The 18,309-nt window shown below is 36.2% G+C and overlaps 1 protein-coding gene across 1 annotated transcript in view; it reads right to left on the bottom strand.

Moving 5' to 3' along the window:
* Positions 1 to 18,309, bottom strand: part of syn2 (synapsin II) — a 78,404-nt gene that overhangs the window by 29,296 nt on the left and 30,799 nt on the right. The window contains exons 2-5 of the mRNA XM_005796958.2: positions 7,772 to 7,829; positions 4,371 to 4,462; positions 640 to 796; positions 364 to 453 (exon numbers count right to left, since the gene is read on the bottom strand). Of these exons, the coding sequence (XP_005797015.1) occupies positions 364 to 453; positions 640 to 796; positions 4,371 to 4,462; positions 7,772 to 7,829 (397 nt within the window). The remainder of the gene's footprint in view (positions 1 to 363; positions 454 to 639; positions 797 to 4,370; positions 4,463 to 7,771; positions 7,830 to 18,309) is intronic.

The raw sequence follows: 18,309 nt of genomic DNA, 5'->3' as shown, positions 1-18,309 counted from the left end.
AGAGAAATGATTTAAACAACACATCAAAATTGGTTGTGGAAATAATGAAGAAAGCCTTAACTAGAAGCTTGATGTCAACAGATTAGTTTACTCACGCAGATCTAACTGGATAGTGGCATATGTTTATTTACATTTTCTCCTCTTTTTAAAATTTATTGAAGTTGTTTGTTGTTTATGTTATCATTTTGCTGCAATAGTTAAATACACTCTTAAAAGATCTCAAATTTACCATTGTATGCACACAAAATCATTTTCTCTGAAATTGTCCATTGTTTGAGGTAATTTGAACCACATTGGTGGTTGTAAATGTTTTAGTGGAGACTCATAACTCACAATATGGAATAAACCAGAAAAAGCCTTTACCATGTCTCTGTAGTTGGGGTAGAACGTCTGATTAATGAGAGGAAACTTATCTGAACCCAACCGCTTCTGGTTGTTGATCAGCTGGGAAAACTGGAGAACAGAGAGAAAAACAATAAAGTTGAAAAGTGCTACAAACTAAACTTTGGTTCTTAACTCTTCACACTCATGCATTGTGGACCAATACAAATGCATTTAAAACTAAAAGTAAATGTTACCTTCACATCTCTGAAAACTCTTCTAAAAAAATATTGCATGTTTTCTGCAAAGTTCACTTACAGCCCAGGGTTTGTCACACAGGTTGTAAATGGAGTCCAGAGTGTTGACTGAAGGGACGCCTGCATACTGAAGACCAATGATCAAGTTTCTAAAGTCCTCATTTTGAGCCATGCTGAAGGCGTGTTGGCGCACCAAAACAAAATCAGGCCTGAATGACCTGGAGCAGGGACATAAAGACAGTTAAAACAATAATAAACCTGTAATGATAATGTATGTCTATGTTTATATAGATATATATTTACTGTTTATATAATTTTGTGTTTTGTTTTCCGTGTGTTTTTCTGTCTTCCTGCCTAATATGTGAGACTTCTGCTAACAATCACAAGTCTCCATGTTTGTTTTGACATCTATAATTATGGCCTTGCAGTTCAGTCTGAAGGTTATTTTGGTGTTAGGCCTCTAGCATGGGGTTGAGGCAGGACAGCAGGAAGCTGTGTAGCCTTCCCACACATTTCGTCCTGTTGGGTAACCTCATCACCAGAAGGTGAAACTCGGCTGTTGGCGACGTGTGTCACTGAGGTGGCCGACTGCAGCATTAGCAGTTACAGCAGAAGAACTGCAGAGAAATCTGCTGAGGGAGCAAGGGATACATAATCCTTAACATGGTAAGTGGACTCTAAAGGTTGCTTAATTTCATGCATTTATATTTAAATGTATTTCTTCCTCATACATTTCTAACTGAGTAAGCCTCCCCATACAAATTAAGTGCAAAAAACCACAGCAGTAGAGTCAGGAAAGCAAGATGTGACCAGCAGGTTACGATCAGTCACAATATTCACTGCAGTTCAGCTCAGGGAAAGGTTGACAAAGATGGGCAATGACTCCTGTTGCCCATCCTTGTTTCTCGGTGTGAGTGAGAAAGTGAGTGAATGTGGGCTAGAGCAGAGAAGCGGACAGAGGTGAGTAATGACTCTGACATTAAAGAAAATGGAGAGTGGTGTTATAATAAAACGGTAGAAAGGAACAACACTGCAAAAGTGTCAACACAACTGGGTGTTCGTGAAGAAAGAATTCAATTCCTAGACGTCAACTGAGCTGATGAAGAGGAACAAGTCGTACTATCATTTTGGCTTCAGCTTTTCTTGGTTTCCCAATGGAAAATGACTGTTTTATTGCCATGAACAATAGGGGTGTTCTTCTTGAAAGTTTCAGACTTTTTCTTGCAGCAGTGAAAAATGTTTATTGCTTCTGCAAGAGGTCTGCTTCATTTTTGCCATCCATAAAACTCCCCCCCCAAAAAAACATTTTTTTTGCTATAGAAGTGTTTATCTCGAGTATTTTTTGTACTTTTTTACAAGTGGAATGAAACAAGTTTTTTGTGATGGCATGACGGCATATTGGAAAGGATACCAACAAATTTAGTCAGTAAAAATGTCCTTTTAATAACTTTAAATTTGACTGTAGTTCAGAACATGCAATCAAGCATACTGTAACTTCCCCATGAAGACAAAAGGCACATTTGCCTCCTATACTGCATATTTTTGTTATTAGCAAAACACACCTGTGCATATTGTAGTTAAAGTATTGCAGTCTTGGCTTTTTATAGACTTGCAAGCCAATGAACTTTGGGACAGTAGGGTATAACATTCTCTGAAACAGGAATACTGAAAACTACTGAAAATAATAATCATTTATCTAAATGGTTGGACCTTTGAAACACGTCACAACACTTCTACTATTCTAATTTCCTGTAGCAGCAAGCAGCTTTACAACAGGAACTGAAAAGAGTGAATGGTAGCTTGTAGAGATTATGCCTCAGTCAAAAAAAATTTGTTTACCATCAAGACACTTGTCTTTACTTTTACCACTCCTAGTGATATCGTCCTCATCTGCCAGTACTTGTAATTTCCAGGGAATCTGGACTACTTTGCGCACATCATTTATTCACTATTCACTTGTGACTCTTGTGAATTATTAGATGGATGTACTAGCCTTCATTTTAAGGCTTTTAGGTTTGTTGACAGCAGCAGAAATACTAAGCATGTCCTAACTTTACTCCCTGGACCAGAAAAAAATAAATCTAGAAATAAAAGTCTCTTTCACGATCTTGTTCCGTCCAAAGTGATTGTCCGTTCAGTGCCAGTGAGTTGGTGTAATTTGACCTGGCTGAGCAGATGGAAGGTAACCATGCATGCACGTACAGAGAGATTAGCAAATGCTTCAAGTATACTGCTGGGACAAAACCAGCATGTGCCCAACTGCAGTCAAAGTACTCAAACTGTGAATGCCGCCTTCAATGACTGTCCCCTTTTTTCCAATAAACAAAACCATTCAAGTTCCAACTTTTGCTTTTAAACAATAGAAACAATGCATTTATTGATCAGGGTTTTTTTAATAAAGAGAGAAAGAAAGGATAGCAAGAGAAAATGATAAGAACAGACAGAGGAAAGTTGTGGATTGTATAGTGACATGTTCTGGGAAGTGATGGAGGTTACTAAGCAACTTGCAGTCTCTGAGCAGTTAGCAAATCACTGCTGAGACTTGAAATCGATGGACACAGTGCAATTACTGAGACAAATGCAGATAGTTAGGAACGCCGAGGTCTAAAAACCCAGCACTGAAGTTAGGAATGAAGGGCTAATGTTTGTGTTGTAACCTTAATGACTGTCTCCACTGAAAACCCGTGTTTGGGGGAGAATGAAGAAGTAGAAAAACTTTAGAGGTCTGGGAGGAATTTTACAAAGACATCCTAAACACATAACAGCACCATCAGCATGACTTTGAGAAGTCATGCTGATGGTGCATGTAAACTAGATTTTTTTTATAAATAAAAGCTTGCTTGGATCTCCATCTGTTACATTTGCTCCTGTTTCTTTCATTCCTTGCAGCAGTGTGTGTGGACCACCCCTTCATAAAGCAGAATGTCAAGACAGAGCTGCTGATTACCAGACTGAAGCTGCCGTCTTCATTTCCTGTTGCTTGTTTGTTGCTTTGCAGGGGCGTTAGATTCTTGGCTAAATGCTGCCAGTCCTTTGGCTGAGCACTTGTGTTGAGTCAGTGGGGGTTTGTGGTATGTGTGAGTGTGTGTTATTGTCTGGTTTACGGTAAGTTTTTTATGTTCGCAGGCACATCAACTGCGCCAGACTGTAGGTACTGCCTTTTGTCATTGCTTTCAGTAAACAAGTCACCTTATTACTTTCAAGCACATTCTTGGGGGTTTCTGTTTCACAGAAAAGAGAAGCCTGTGGATCATCAGTTATTACCACAGAAACGTAACAGAACATTGTTTATCAATGGTTAAATATTGATGTAAAATTTAAAAATAAATGGGAAATAAAGGTTTCTCTGGATGACGAGATACCTTTTAGAACATGTCTCAGCATGAGGTTTGGTTTGTTTTTATTATGTTTTGAACAATTCTAATAAGAATTCTAATGGTGTACTTTGTTATAGGAAGAAAATTAGACAAAACTGAATCTTTTTGGATCCAACAAACATTTTTTCTTGTAAAGGTCTATCTCATAAAAAGCCTAATAAAATACACTGTCAATAGTCGTAAACGGGTTTTTGCAAAATACTTTTCCAGGGCACTGCAGCAGACGTCATAGTGTTTAAATCTTGCCTTTTTATTATTTTATTTTATTTTAGGAATTGTGTGCAAAGGCTTGATTAAGGCAGTTTGGTTTTAAAATATTTTATGTGGTCAGAGTTGGAGATTTTATTAGCAATTAACCAACTGCTTGGTTAGTTATTATGTGTATAAGTGTGTAGATGAGGCATGTGGAGCGGACCTGACGACCTTGGTGCCGCCCCTGATGACCTGCATGTCCACATTGCAGGTTCCATTTGAATGAGCAACAAGATTGACCTCCGAGAACTCAGCCTGTAGGGACAGAGAGGGAATATAAGTCAGTTTAAATTTTACATTATGGTGTTAAAAACAATGCTGCTTTATATGAAAAAGTCATTTCCTCATTATTTCTGTGACTTAACATAAATAAAGATACTTTGAAAACACAGGAATAAGAAAATTACTTCAATTTGCTTTCAGGTTTAAGATGGAGGTTTTTGTGTTATAAGCTCTGATTATATTAAATCTACCCCAGAATAATTATGGCTACTTTTATTACTGTCTGAACTGCAGGGTTTGCTTTGAAATCAAATCAATGAATCGTTTATTTTTCATTTTCACTAACTTCTAGTGTATTCCAATGCACAGGGGTGAGTAAAACACCCAACCACTGTTCATGCACCGCTTATTTGTTTCCATACTCTTGACTTCACGTCATTGCAGACATAGACCATGCTGCTGCTCTCGTAAATAATGCAAGTTGCTACTCTTTGGTGTGGTTCGAGACACGGCAAGGATTTCTCTGTGACTCATAGCCAGCGACTTCTGTCTCGTCTGGTGCATATTTCATTTCTGTGGTGAGGCTTGAGGTTTCACATTAAGCTCTATTAGGTGTGAAACAGTTTAATGTGAAACCCCTGACAATAGACATTTGACATTTAAGCAACCAAAATGTGTTGCAAAATGGTTTGCTGGTTAGTTGGCGAAACCAATATGAAACCAAAATGTTTTATAGGGGAGACTTGAAACAGATACCTTGAGCAAAAGTGTAACTAGAGGACAAAAATATTTTTCAGTGGTTTTTATTGGACGTCTGGGTGGTTTTTAAGTCACAGATTTAAACGTAGCTACATTTGATAAATTATCGCTGCAGTAGGAGGATGGAGGACTGAAGCTCCCAAATTTTCTCCCTAATTTTCAGTACTATTATGCGACTCAGATGAGGTTCTTGGCACAGATGTTTGATTTGCAGGCTCCTCCCTCATGGCTCAAAATTGAAACAACAGAGATAAAAGAAGAGATGCCAATATATTTGCTTTATAAGTGGGATAATAAAACTATCAACAATCTAACTGATAACCCTTTAATAATTCAGTCAATCCAAATTTGGTATAAACTTCATGAACTGTTTAAGCTAGAAGGCTCTCTCCTAAAACCCCGTTATGGGGAAATGGACTGCTACCAACAATTTTTCAGTCTGGTAACTTTAGATCCTGGCAGGAAAAAGGAATTTTGTAGCAGCGTTTGGAGCACTGCTACAAAAAGGAAGTATTTATGTCACTACAGCAGTTGAAAGAAAAGTTTAAATTGTCAAATAAAGATTTCCTTGGCTTTCTCCAACTTCGCGACTTCATAAGAACTAATCAGAAAGGAAGTTGGAAGTTACCGTCCATGTCTCCCATTGAGGAAATGTGTCATGCCAGTCAGCCATTATGTAAAATCATCTCAAGGGTGTATACAGCACTCATGTCAACTTTAACTATTAATGGTATGGATAGTTCCAGAATCAAATGGGAAAAGGATTTGGGAATACTTATTGAGAGGCAGTTATGAAATAATTTGTGCAGAGAAGGTCTCACCTCTACTCTAAATGCTCGATTTAGACTAGTACAATAAAAATTTTTACATCAGTTATGTGTTACCCCATAAAAATTACATAAATATAACTCCAATATGTCTCCTCTTCATTTTAGATGCGGCGTGGAGGAAGGAACGTTCCTCCATGCTACCTGGACTTGCTCTAAATTGCAGGGCTTTTGGAAGGGAGTTTGCGAAACGTTATCAGACATACATGGCATCACAATTCCAATAGAACTGAAAATTTGTTTATTGGGGAACTTTACAAACTCCAATCTAAAGACAAATTATGATAAAAAACTTACAGAAGTCCTTTTGGCAATTGCTAAGAAATGTATTGCAGCAAAATGGAAATCAGATGCTCCCCTTCCAATTAAAATATGGCTTTGTGACCCTAGAAAAATTACCTATTGGATGCAGAATAGAAGTAAGACTTTTTATAAAATATGGCAGCCATTTTTAAGGTATTTGCAAAATCTACCAGCACATTGGATTGATTGATCTTCCTTTAATCGAGCTGGACTCGACAGGATTTATGAGCGAACCTAATACCATCTGTCTCTCAACCTATTTCTAATTCACATAAATTTTTATTTCATCCTTACTGATTACCCTCCTCCCCCATCCTACCCACCCCCATCCAGTCCTTCTTTTCATTTGGTTGCTGTTATATTATTGTAAATGTATTTTACTTAAAGTATGTCTCATTGTTTGAATTGTGCTTTATTGTGAACCAATTTTGTCCTGTCAGTTATTACTTGTGATGTTATTACTAAAAAAATCCAAAATAAAGCATTCTAAAATAAAACAAAACATGGCAACATTTTGAAAAAGTGGCAGATCTACCTAGTTGAAATACTGTATTTATAGAATCAGAAGAAATAAACTCTAAGTGATCTGACTTTTGCATATGATTTGACTTTGTGTTTATATTTTTATAAATATCTTTGTATTGCTACAAATCTGACACTAAGATATGGGGAAAAATGTTAAAGACAAAATAAGCAAACCAGGTGGAGAGCTACTAATGCTGAAGTTCTCCAGGTGAGGCTGAAGGACAGAGCAGCTTCACTCAACAGAAACTTTGCAAAATTAGCAGCAAACACCATCATATCATTTTTCTTATTAGAGATGATCTTAGCAAAATTACTCTTCACCATAACAATGTTATTGAGTGGGACAAAAAATAATAAAATAACTTATTTTGATGTTTCTTGAATGTCAGACCTCGAATGTAGGAACAACCTCAAACTTGAAAAAAAGGATTTCTAAACATTGCTTGATGGTTTATGATCTGTCCCATCTGTCTCAAACTTGATATAATAAGAAATGTATAACAGAAATAATTTGTAGGTAATTATTTTAAGGAATAATTGGTGTAGAAATTGACAATAGTACCACAATAAAGACTGTTTGCCTGTGGGCCTGCCTCAAATAGTTGGCACTGAAATCAGTGTAAGGTTTTAGCTCTGAAATGTTGTGGAAAGGAGCTTTGCACAGTCTAAGTGTAAACTGTTTCAACATAATGTGGCAGGTGCCAAATTATGTAAGATCCTCAAACTTCAAAACTAATAGTAAATAAATTTCTTTCTATAGATCAATGAAACCCTTCAAATTCAACCTTTACGGACCTGAAATAACTGTAGATATTTCCATGTATGATGATGAACATGCTGTCAGCTTCCTTTTATCTCTGTCATGATCCCCTTTAACCTTTTCATTAATTATTCTGATGCATCATAGCTACAAAAATCAATATGATACCTGCTCCACTTTGATGTCGTATTCCCCAAGGATCTTCTTTCCTCTGAACACTTTTGCCCTGAACAAAAAAAGAGAGTGAGTGAGAGAAAAGGGTTTAGAATGCCATTTTCAAACTTCACAGTTGTATATGCTGCCCTCTACTGGAGCACAGCATCTTGTAGATCAAATTACTCAAAGTAGGTGCCTGAACATCTAGCGGCTTTCTTGATTACAACTGTGGGCCTTCTGCTTTTATTAACTGAGAACCAATAGCTAATAAATTTCTCTCACAGTCTAAATAATGCATGTTCACCGGTTTCTTGATGTTCTCTGTGCTGTCATTTGATTAAGAGTGACATGGACCCGAGTAAACACACAACAGTAGACAGATGGAGAGATGAATGGAAGAGATAGACTGACAGCGAGGGGACATAAACGACCTCAGCCAAAATAACCCAAAATACCCGGGACGTCTCATTATGCAAGGATCACAGATGGTTTTGCACTGACTCCATCATCTAATCAGACACTGATGCTAAATAAAGCACATCTGAACTATTGGCCAGAAAGAGCATTATATTTTCATCATGTCAGTGATAACGTTAGTATTCAAGAATTTTATTACTTCCTCTACAGTGTTTGTGATGCCATTTTACAGATTTGTAATTTAACGTTGTCCTTTAAAAATAACAGCTGATTGCCTGTTTTTTTTTTCTCAGATCTTGAATCCGCTTTTTAATTGCAAGCCTTTCTTTCTGTGAAGTCAGTGAGAAATCTGTTTTATACCCACATTGGACATTTTGTCATGTAGCGAAGAGGCATCTGGTTCAAATTTTATGGTTCATCAGAATCAGACCATCTGTGAGGGAACCATTCAGTCTCTGGCTCTAACCTCCAGTAATCGCCAACTTTAAGTAAAATGGGTGACTTTAGATTGGAAATGAATCAGCTTAAGTGTATCCAGAATACACAGTGTGAATTGTTGCCCTAATGACACCAAGTCACTCATATCTACAGCAGCATCAAATAGCATCTTTACAACTGAAATACATTTTTAATCTACAATGTTAATTCAACAATATCTGTTTATTCCAAACATTTATTGAAAACAACCTCTTTCATTAGTCCCAAAGTAATGAATAGTCACATTTAATGTGCGATCACTCTCTGTGGGTCACATGTCAGTTCAACACATAATTATAGTGTTCTGTTGAAAAACAGCTAATGTGTCCTGTTTATTCCCCTCCATCACTTTCCAGCAGTTATTTGGAGCATAACATGTCAAAAAACACCAGATATGAGTCTGAATCATAAGAGAGTTTATGAGAGAGAAATTTCACAGGTCAAAGGTGTGATTTATTTAAAGTTGCAACTGACAGATGTGTGTGTCATCCTGGAAAACAAAGGATTGCCAAGTATTTTTACAAAATGGTTTCATGCCTGATTTTCAGAAGATTTTTTTCTGCATGATAACAAAACCCCATACATCGAAACAGTTCAGAGATAACTTCAAAGTGCCTAAGGAAAGTGCATAAGGATGCTGATGGACGAGGTGGCTGGTGCGATTTAATTAATTTTGTTAAAGCTACAGCACAGATCTTGTTTCCCCCTCATTCAGTCTTTTGGAATAACAATATCAATAACAGATCATCTGACCAAAACATTTGAGCAGCTCTCACACAGTTTTTCATCTTCCCATGTATTCTGGCATATCTAATAATAGTCTTAACATAAATATCTGAACCAAATGTTATGAATTATCAAGTTCTGTCATGTACAAGAAACATGTGTTAAAGTGAACCTGAAAGGTATAGTGGGCTTTCATCAGTACAAACACAGTGTCAGCATTTCTTAGTATGAGATTAATCACCATTACTAATGAATGACCGCCACAAGCTTTAAGTAGCATGTTTGTAATTTCCATTGCTATGCTGCATGTGTTTAAAACAAACATTTTGGACTCTCCATGTTTAGCCACCACACCACAATTTGACATGGCCAAATTTGAAATGTCAAATCGGGCATGACCAATTTGACATGTCCGACTGGCTAAGCTGGAGAAAAACACACATCTCAGACGTTGTCAGATTGGTAAATTAAATGTGTTGCTATAGATCTTTATGTAGTTTAAGCCAAACATCTTTAAAGTCCACAGAAACACAAGGCTGCAGCAGTGTGATGGCAATATTAGCTCCTTTATCATAAGAATGTTATGCTTCATTTCAACTCTTTTTGAACACATCTTTCTATAATTATGTTTTCTTTTTTCTTTTTTTTTAGCTCTGATTAACACAGTAATCTCGCCTGATGACTGCTGGAACTAGGGCACCCTTCGCGACCCTGCAAGGATAAACATGCTAGATAATGGATGGATAATAAAACTAATCCTGTAAAAAAAAGAAACACAGAGAAGGGTTACTCTATAGTGAATTCCTTGCAGAAATGCAACAGGTGTTCATTTTTATGTAAAAGTCCCTCAGTGCCGATTTAATATGTAGACATCTGCAAAGCTGAATGATGATGTTTTTGAGGGATCTTGTGGTGATTAAATGAAGCTATAAATTCTCCATGTGTACATTTTATATGGTAATTGCAACCATATAATCCATTCATCTCCCATTTCACCCATTTATTTCGGTAATTTATTTCCGTAATTGTTTCCTTGTCATCATTCTTATCACACCTAGCTCCTGCAGCTATAAATATGGTCAAAGATTGTTCTGCCTCTAATCAAAAGTCCTGCCAAGTTGGTAGAACACCTAACTTTTGCTTAAAACCTTTGGCCTGAATACCAAATTTAGAGGTCAGCTGAAAAAAAACATCCAAAATATCTGAACTGAACATAAAGTTTGCAACAGACCTCTGCTAAGTGTCATCAGATACAATTCCTTTCCGACTATCAAGCAATGTATCCAGTAACACGACCAGATTTGTATCGTCTTTCTTAATAATCCAACAATCACTCTGTGACGAACATTACACAAGCCTTACAACTGACTCTATAATCCGATAAAGATGCAATAACAAGATACATACTGACGTTGTAAACAACAAATCAACCCTGGCAGGTAATCTTTGCAGTTTCCTCTAATTTGTGGCAGGAACAAGCGTCTTAAACCCAATGCAGTTAAGTGGAGTTTTATTAACAAAAAGCTCCATGCAGACATACGCCCACATGTTGCCTTGTTTGAGTATAGTATACTCAATAATAAAACTATTATTGAGTATACTATACTCAAACAAGGTGATTTCAACTTTATTGAAATCACCATAAACGCTGAAGAAAATAACATATTCCAACCTTATCAGCTAGCACGTATACAAGTTGCTTTTTGTTTTTGTTTTTAACTGCTGGTCACACAATCATAACATTACATTCTCTTATTTCTACAAGACATACTATTGCTAAAATCTTCATCTTAGTCAATGAAGACTAAGATGAAGAAAAAAGTATAATAAATAATCAAAAACGCAAACTTTTTTTGCATTTTTTTCTGCTTTAAATTAGTTTCATTTCTGACTTAGGTGATTTAGGAACTACTTTCCTAAATCACCCAAACTTCATACAGGAAAGTCTCAGGAAACAAGAACCTCTTCATGAAGCTGATTTACTTCGGCAATTCTGTATACACCCTGTGCATGCAAAATGACAACAAAGTCAGTCTAAGTCTAAGTCGAAGTCTAAGTCTAAGTAACAATTGTGCAACTGTGAGATGCGTTGAGGCCATTACCAGGGTACTTATAAGGTAATGGCCTTATTTACAGAACAAAAGCATCTGCTAGATAAAATCCTTCAGGTCATTTGGCCTATCTCTAGACTGCATAGGTAAAATGTCAAATGCACTAACTCCAGTACTTCCAGTGTTAAAGCAGCGCCACTAATATAGATTTAGTCAAGACTCATCTATGGAATATTTTTGAGTTCAAAGATAATAAATTAGGTATGGCAGTCTTATTTATCAAAATGTACATGTGAATTGGAGTCAAAGGAATAGAAATCAGTGTAAAAATACAAAAATAGATACATTTGAATATGTAAAAATTATTCATGAGGTTAGCAGCACAAGAAGACATCCTGAAATAGATATCTGACGAAAGGAGTGGGGTACAGTAAAGGCAGATTAATTTAATAATGACTATAACATAGTTTGTTCTCATGTATTTGGCAACGTTCAGTTTTATTATGAAAATTATGCATAAATTCCATAAAAGGATAGAAAAGACAGGGAGTAAAACTGAGCAAATAATGAGAAAAGAAAAGTCCTTACAATTCACAGACACTTTGAGACTGAAAATGAGCCATCAAAATTAATGAGTCAGATTGGCATTTGAGTGCAGATGATGTTTGAGGGCTGATATATCTCTCTCTTTTTGCAAGATAAGTTTTACATTTGCACAATAAACAAGACCTTTTAAAGCTGATCAGAAAAAATGTTGAGAGACTCCAAATAATTTGAGGACAAGGACATAATTTTTTCCTTGTAAGTGGCAGTCTAAATCTCGGCGACATCGAGTTGTAGATAACAGGATAATTACATGCATAATTCCCTTCTAAGGTGGTGAGCTATGGTGCAATAAAAACAGCATGAGTAAAATATCTTTCACTCTGCACAGAGAGCTCAGCAGGCTAATTTCTTTCAGTGGTCACTTGATGGAATCACAATTTTGCTATCGATCAGACGAGTCAATGACTCTCAGGAAGCCTGTAGATATTAAGCTTTTTGAATCAATTCAGCAAAGTGTGTGAGAAAAGAGAGATGAGAACATAATAAAAAAGGGAGGAAAAGCTGACATCTTTATTTCAGGTCCAAGATAATGTGCAGTAATTATGCTGTAAAATTTGGCAGCAGTGCAGGAATCAAACATTAGTAAAATATGGCACAAGCAATGATTCGTTTGGTTCCAGTATTTCCTGTGTTCTTTTTTATTCAATTATTACATTGAATAAAAATGTAATAATTGATTCTTCTTTCTGATTTTTTTTAATCAGAAACCTTTACCTCTAAAATTTTATTTTAAAATGTAATTAATTCCCCAAAGCAATATCATCCTACAGCTTTGTAGAACAAAGAATTTTACATCATCTAATGAGTTTTGGTGACAAGAAGAGTCACCATAGTAAGGATATAAAAATGTTTCTGCTCCCCATTAAGTTACTACACATCACAGGATATTCACTGGTGCTTCCTCACACTTCACCTATTATTTCACTCCTCTGTTGCCTCTTTGTTTCCACCCTTTCCTCTTTTCTCACTCCCATAACCAAGCCGTGGTTTGGCCTCTTCATGAATAATTATTTTCACCCATCTGTTTTTTCCCCTGTTCTGTGGCTGGATTGAAGTAAGGACGCATTATGGAAAAGTGTGCATTTAAATTAACCGACAGGATTCTGATCAGTTTCATGAGACGGAAAAATACTTTGGGTTGCTGTGGATTTCATACTAAAATCTACATATAAAACGATATAATGAGAAGATTAAGTGCAGTGGAGAGATACGTGCACTAAAACTAGTTTTAATTACCACATTTTGTAGCAGCTTGTTAGCAGTTCAATTTACATTCATATCACCAGAATGACTTGGGTAGTTTAATCTTTTTTACTCGTTCTTTAGTAGATAATTACAGAAGCTGCAAACTGGTTTAGGGTGTAAAAGGAAAGGAATTATTATTCTATTATCAGGCCGCTGCTTTTCTGCTATAATTGAACCCCTTTGATCCACCCTCTCCACTTTTACTTTCATCCCAACATCTCTGAAGGCATGACCTGGCAATACAATTATCAGAAAGTCACCAAACTGTGTTTCACTGTTGTCTGCACACAGTGCATTTAACTGCAACATAACATGACTTAGTGGTTAAAAGATACAATTTTATTTCTAAAAGAGGAGAAAATCATTTTGACAATGGATTACATGGATTAATACCCTCCTATTAATCTCATCATAGCTAAAATTCCTATCTTGTGTATCACCGGGTGCTTGCACTTCTCTGCTTTCATCAGCTTCCCCTTCACTGGCACTGTGCATACAAATGAAAGTACAGTCAATAAACACAGCATTTGTATGTTGAAAGCATAGTATACAACTTCCAGTCTCTATCCAGGACATGATACTTATAATTTAGGATCCGTTTGGTCACTGACTTTGAATTTAGTTTTCATTTCAGTAGATTATTTTGCTTCTATGTCACCTCTACTCATGCTCCCCTCTGTCCACAGCTGCTCAACATTCAGTTGTTTCTTCTGCCAGTAATCAATTCCTGCACACTCCTGAGATTCTTATAGTCATGTCAGATCCTATATCATCTGATGTCTTGACAGTTATTTAAACCTTTCCAGTCAGCTTCAGTTTCTGAAAGTTTGTTAGCTTGTAGCGTGGAGCCATTATTGCCCCCCAAATAAAAGTAGAACATGAAAAGACTTGAAGTACAGAAAAAAACCCACAAAACACAAAGCCTTTCACAGTGAGGAACACATTTGTGATATAAATAAAAAATCCCAATAAAAGGGTTAAGTTACAAACTCAACATGTCCCAAATATACAAATGAATGTTTCTTGCTTTTCAGACAAAATGATCTCCTATTCTAACTCTTGTTCTGACTGCAAATAGTTTAGATTAGACAAACACATAAACACACCCACTAGATGCTCAGATTAACAGACTACCTACTACCTTTTTCACTGAGGCCTAAAATCAATGCTTAAACATTTGTCTGACATTAGCCCCTCAGTATCAGTAAGGATGTCAGCAACATCAAATTAGTCTGATAAACCAGATTTTTTTCCCCGCCACTGTGACTGAACCTGCATACAAAGCTCCAAATCAGAGTATCGGCTCATCCCTTCTTGCCTGAGGTGAAGATGTCACCTGAATTATTCAAGTGCATCACAGGAGGCTGTTACACCTCCCCTTGCTATTACCCACCCTGTCGGCGCCCTGCAGGGATCCAGTTATCCCAGAGACAAACCTTCCTCACACATACTGCATATGTGACGTGTCATACATAGTATCTGGCATTAATTGACAGTATTACACCAAAACGCAACAGTGCATAAGCCAAATCTTGGTGTAACTTCTAATTAAAACTTAATGAAGAGAGGATTTACTGTGGGTTGTAACTGCACATCAAAAGGCAATTAATACTTGCACTGTTTTGTTTGTATATATACGGGGTAATCTCAATTGTTGAATGTAAAGTTTAAGTCACTAACATTTTAATCTGCAAAAATCCTTTCATACTAGTTGGTGAAATTTCCAACAGTTATGCATGTCAATGAAAGCCTCTAATACTTTAATTTTTTTGGTTGAATACTTCTGTCATCTTTCTAGGTGCTAGTAGGTGAGGTGTTTGCACCTTGTTTGCAGGAGTTAGAAGGAATAACTTAAAAAATATTTAATTGGTCAATCTTTCACAGGTACAGGGGATGAGCCAGGCTTTTGGGCAGATGGAGAGTTTAAAGAATGATGAAGTTAGTTTGCTGGCCATTAGGTGGTACAATCAATGGTTGACGGCGGACCAGAAAGAGCTGAGAGGTTAAAAAACTGTCAAACTTTATATTTGCTAATGAAAAGCAACCAGATAAACATAAATATCATAATGATTTGATCTTTTGTGATGGGAGGATAAAGCATTAAATGAACTGGATAACAGCTTTGTTTCCTGCAATGGGAATTGCTCAGTTTTGCTGTGATGAAAGAGTGGAGCCAAGAAGCAAATTTCCGGATTACTGGTCCATCTGTGTTTCAGCCCACATTTATCCTAATGAAGTGAGGATTGTGACTTGTTAAGCAAGATGTCTGTTACTTCACTTAAACGCTTCTATTATGGAGTACCCAGGATCTGATGCATGTAAGTGTGGCGCTATTAAGATCAAAGGAAAATATTGAGAAAAAGCAAAGCAATTTATCATAATTAATGAAAACAGCAACAAATGAAACAAGGACCTGACAAAAAGAAAGACTAATGTTAAATTTTTTTGGACTTGATTGTTCCAAATCATCAAAGAAAATGTCAGGATTTTGATGTAAAACTCTGAGGTCTCTTGACTTCCTTCCCTCAAAATCAATTTTCACAGCTATGGTGGTAAAGTACAGAAAGCATAGTTCTGCACAACAACTAAGAACATTCTCCATTGATTTTTGAATGCATAAAATGGGGACAAAATACCAGCATGAGCATGTATTGCTAGTAGAAGTGGTCACTGAACACTTCAATCATCAAATCCCACAGGTTTTTCAACTCGCAACTACAATGCACACACTGCAGAGGATGTCATTCCCAAATCCGAGACAGCAGAGAAAAAAACCAAATACTCTCAGAAAACTGAAGCATAAAAAGCAGCAAGGCTGATTGTGAGGATATAAAACCAAATAAAATCCACAGCAACTCCTGTAGATCTTAACAAACAGAGCAAATTGTCAAAATTTTGATACAACACAACTTTGAGAAAACTGAGTAGAGTATCACTAATGAAACAATTACTTTCACTAAATTTGAATTAGTGATTTAATTTAATTCAGGAACTGCATTAAAGCTGATTAAAAATAAACATCTTCAACATTTTTAAATTAAAGTTTTGCATTAAAATGTAAAGGGAGGTTTATACTTCTTATTGCTTCACAACTCAAACTTACTGCACAGAAAAACATTGCGTTTGACATTTATTTTCTAGTTTCCCTGCAGTTTCCCTTCATTAAATAAAACCTGAGTGTAGAAGATGAGTCTGCTTTGTGTGCAGCTCCCAATCTGTGTGGTTTTATTGCATTACTATGATGAATGGTGACCCACAGGTCAGGCTTTCCTATCATGTACAAAACACACAGCCTTTTCAGTTCGGCGCTCATTGTGAGGAGGATTTTTTTTTTACGTTTCTCAGAGCACCCACTGACAGCACATCTGTGGTAATGACAAAGACTAATCAAGGGAACATCTTGAAAGTAGCAGCAGAGTTAATTGATTTCTTGAAGTTTGACTAAAATCCTACTGGCAGACACTCAGAGGGCTGTGTGGGAGTGTGAGTTGGTTTTGTCAGTGTGAAGATAATGTTAATTTTCTTTTTGTCCTTGTGATGCAAGCAGGAGTGACAGTAATCTTTTTCATCTTGTCCTTGTTATTTGACAACTTGTTTTTACTTCTTGCATAAGCATTCTTCTATCTGGGCATTTTTTCAAAATTTATCCATTTTTATTCCTGCACTCTTTCATACAAGTTGGCTATCTTTGTCACAGAATGCATTACTCAAATATTCACAATTAAATCATGAACCACGAAACTAATAATATTATAATTCTTAGATTAATTTATGTTAATTTAGATTACAATGACTAATAAACCCCCAAAAATCTGTTTCTCAGAGAATTAGCATATTATAAAATTTCAACAAAACATTAGTTCAAATATCAAAACGCTGGCTTTCTGAAAAGTATGTCCATGCTAGTTCAGTACATGCCAAAGGCTACATCTATATTCTGTCAATGAAGTGTAGCATGTAAGTGATTGGCCTGTGGCTCTGAGGTGTTAAAGCCTAGGTCGCTTTCATTGTGGCCTTCAGCTTCTGATTCATGACTGTAAAGGTTCCTCACCTAATGTAATATTTTAATTTTCTGAGAAAAAACAATTTGGGTTTTCATTAGCTGTAAATTCTAATCCTCAAAATTAACAAAAATTCTGTGGAGAACGGCCTTTAGGGTTAACACAACATTTGTAGCTATTTCTGTAGGTTTGACTGAGTCACAACTTCATCCTTTAACATCCATTTCTCCAAAACCACATTCTAATTTGTTTGAGGTAGGATTAGCATAATCTTCTTACACAAATAAAAACAACATCTTAGTAGCATCCAATTAGAACATAAAATATGCCAGAAATGTTCTGTTATAAATGACAGATTATAAATATAGATGTCTTATAGTTCTGAACTTTGGTTATGATAAGTGAATCCTCAGACATCAATCAATGGATGTGGAGCCTGCCGACATACAATAATTTTGGTAGAAACTGGAAAAACCTTTTTCACTACAATTATGAGACAAATGTGAATAAAGAATATAATGCATAAGGGAATTCTACTAGTCTTTTAACAACATAAACAATAGTTGAGAAGCTTGTGAGATCTCAAAATCAATTCTAAAGGTTTATAAAAATCAATACTAAAGGTTAATAAAAAAAACTGCTTCTATGTAAGTAAACCTTGTTACATTTTATTTATTTTTTTTTAATCTCTTTCTGTATTTGATAAATACAACTTTATGATAGTAGAGTCTTTTGGGATTAAAATATCCTGCTGTAAACCTAGTGAGAAATTATGACCATTTAAACATCAGGGTGAGTTGTTGCATCTGCTATTCCTTAGGGTGTAACCATTGAAGCTCGCCAGTCTTTTTATTGGTGTTTTTTTTTCAGTCTAAATGCAGTGCAGTTTAGTTCTCAGCTCACCCACTTGCTGGGAGACAAAGCCAAACAGTTCCAGGCAAATGTCTGCGACAAGTGCTTCTTCAGTCAGAAGAAAATCGACAATGTCATTACTGCAAATTGTTGTTTTTGTCAGAGAAGCATTTAA

Source organism: Xiphophorus maculatus, chromosome 20 (genome assembly GCF_002775205.1).
Source record: "Xiphophorus maculatus strain JP 163 A chromosome 20, X_maculatus-5.0-male, whole genome shotgun sequence".
In the NCBI taxonomy this organism is placed as follows: domain Eukaryota; kingdom Metazoa; phylum Chordata; class Actinopteri; order Cyprinodontiformes; family Poeciliidae; genus Xiphophorus; species Xiphophorus maculatus.
This window is presented reverse-complemented; position numbering and strand designations above follow the sequence as displayed.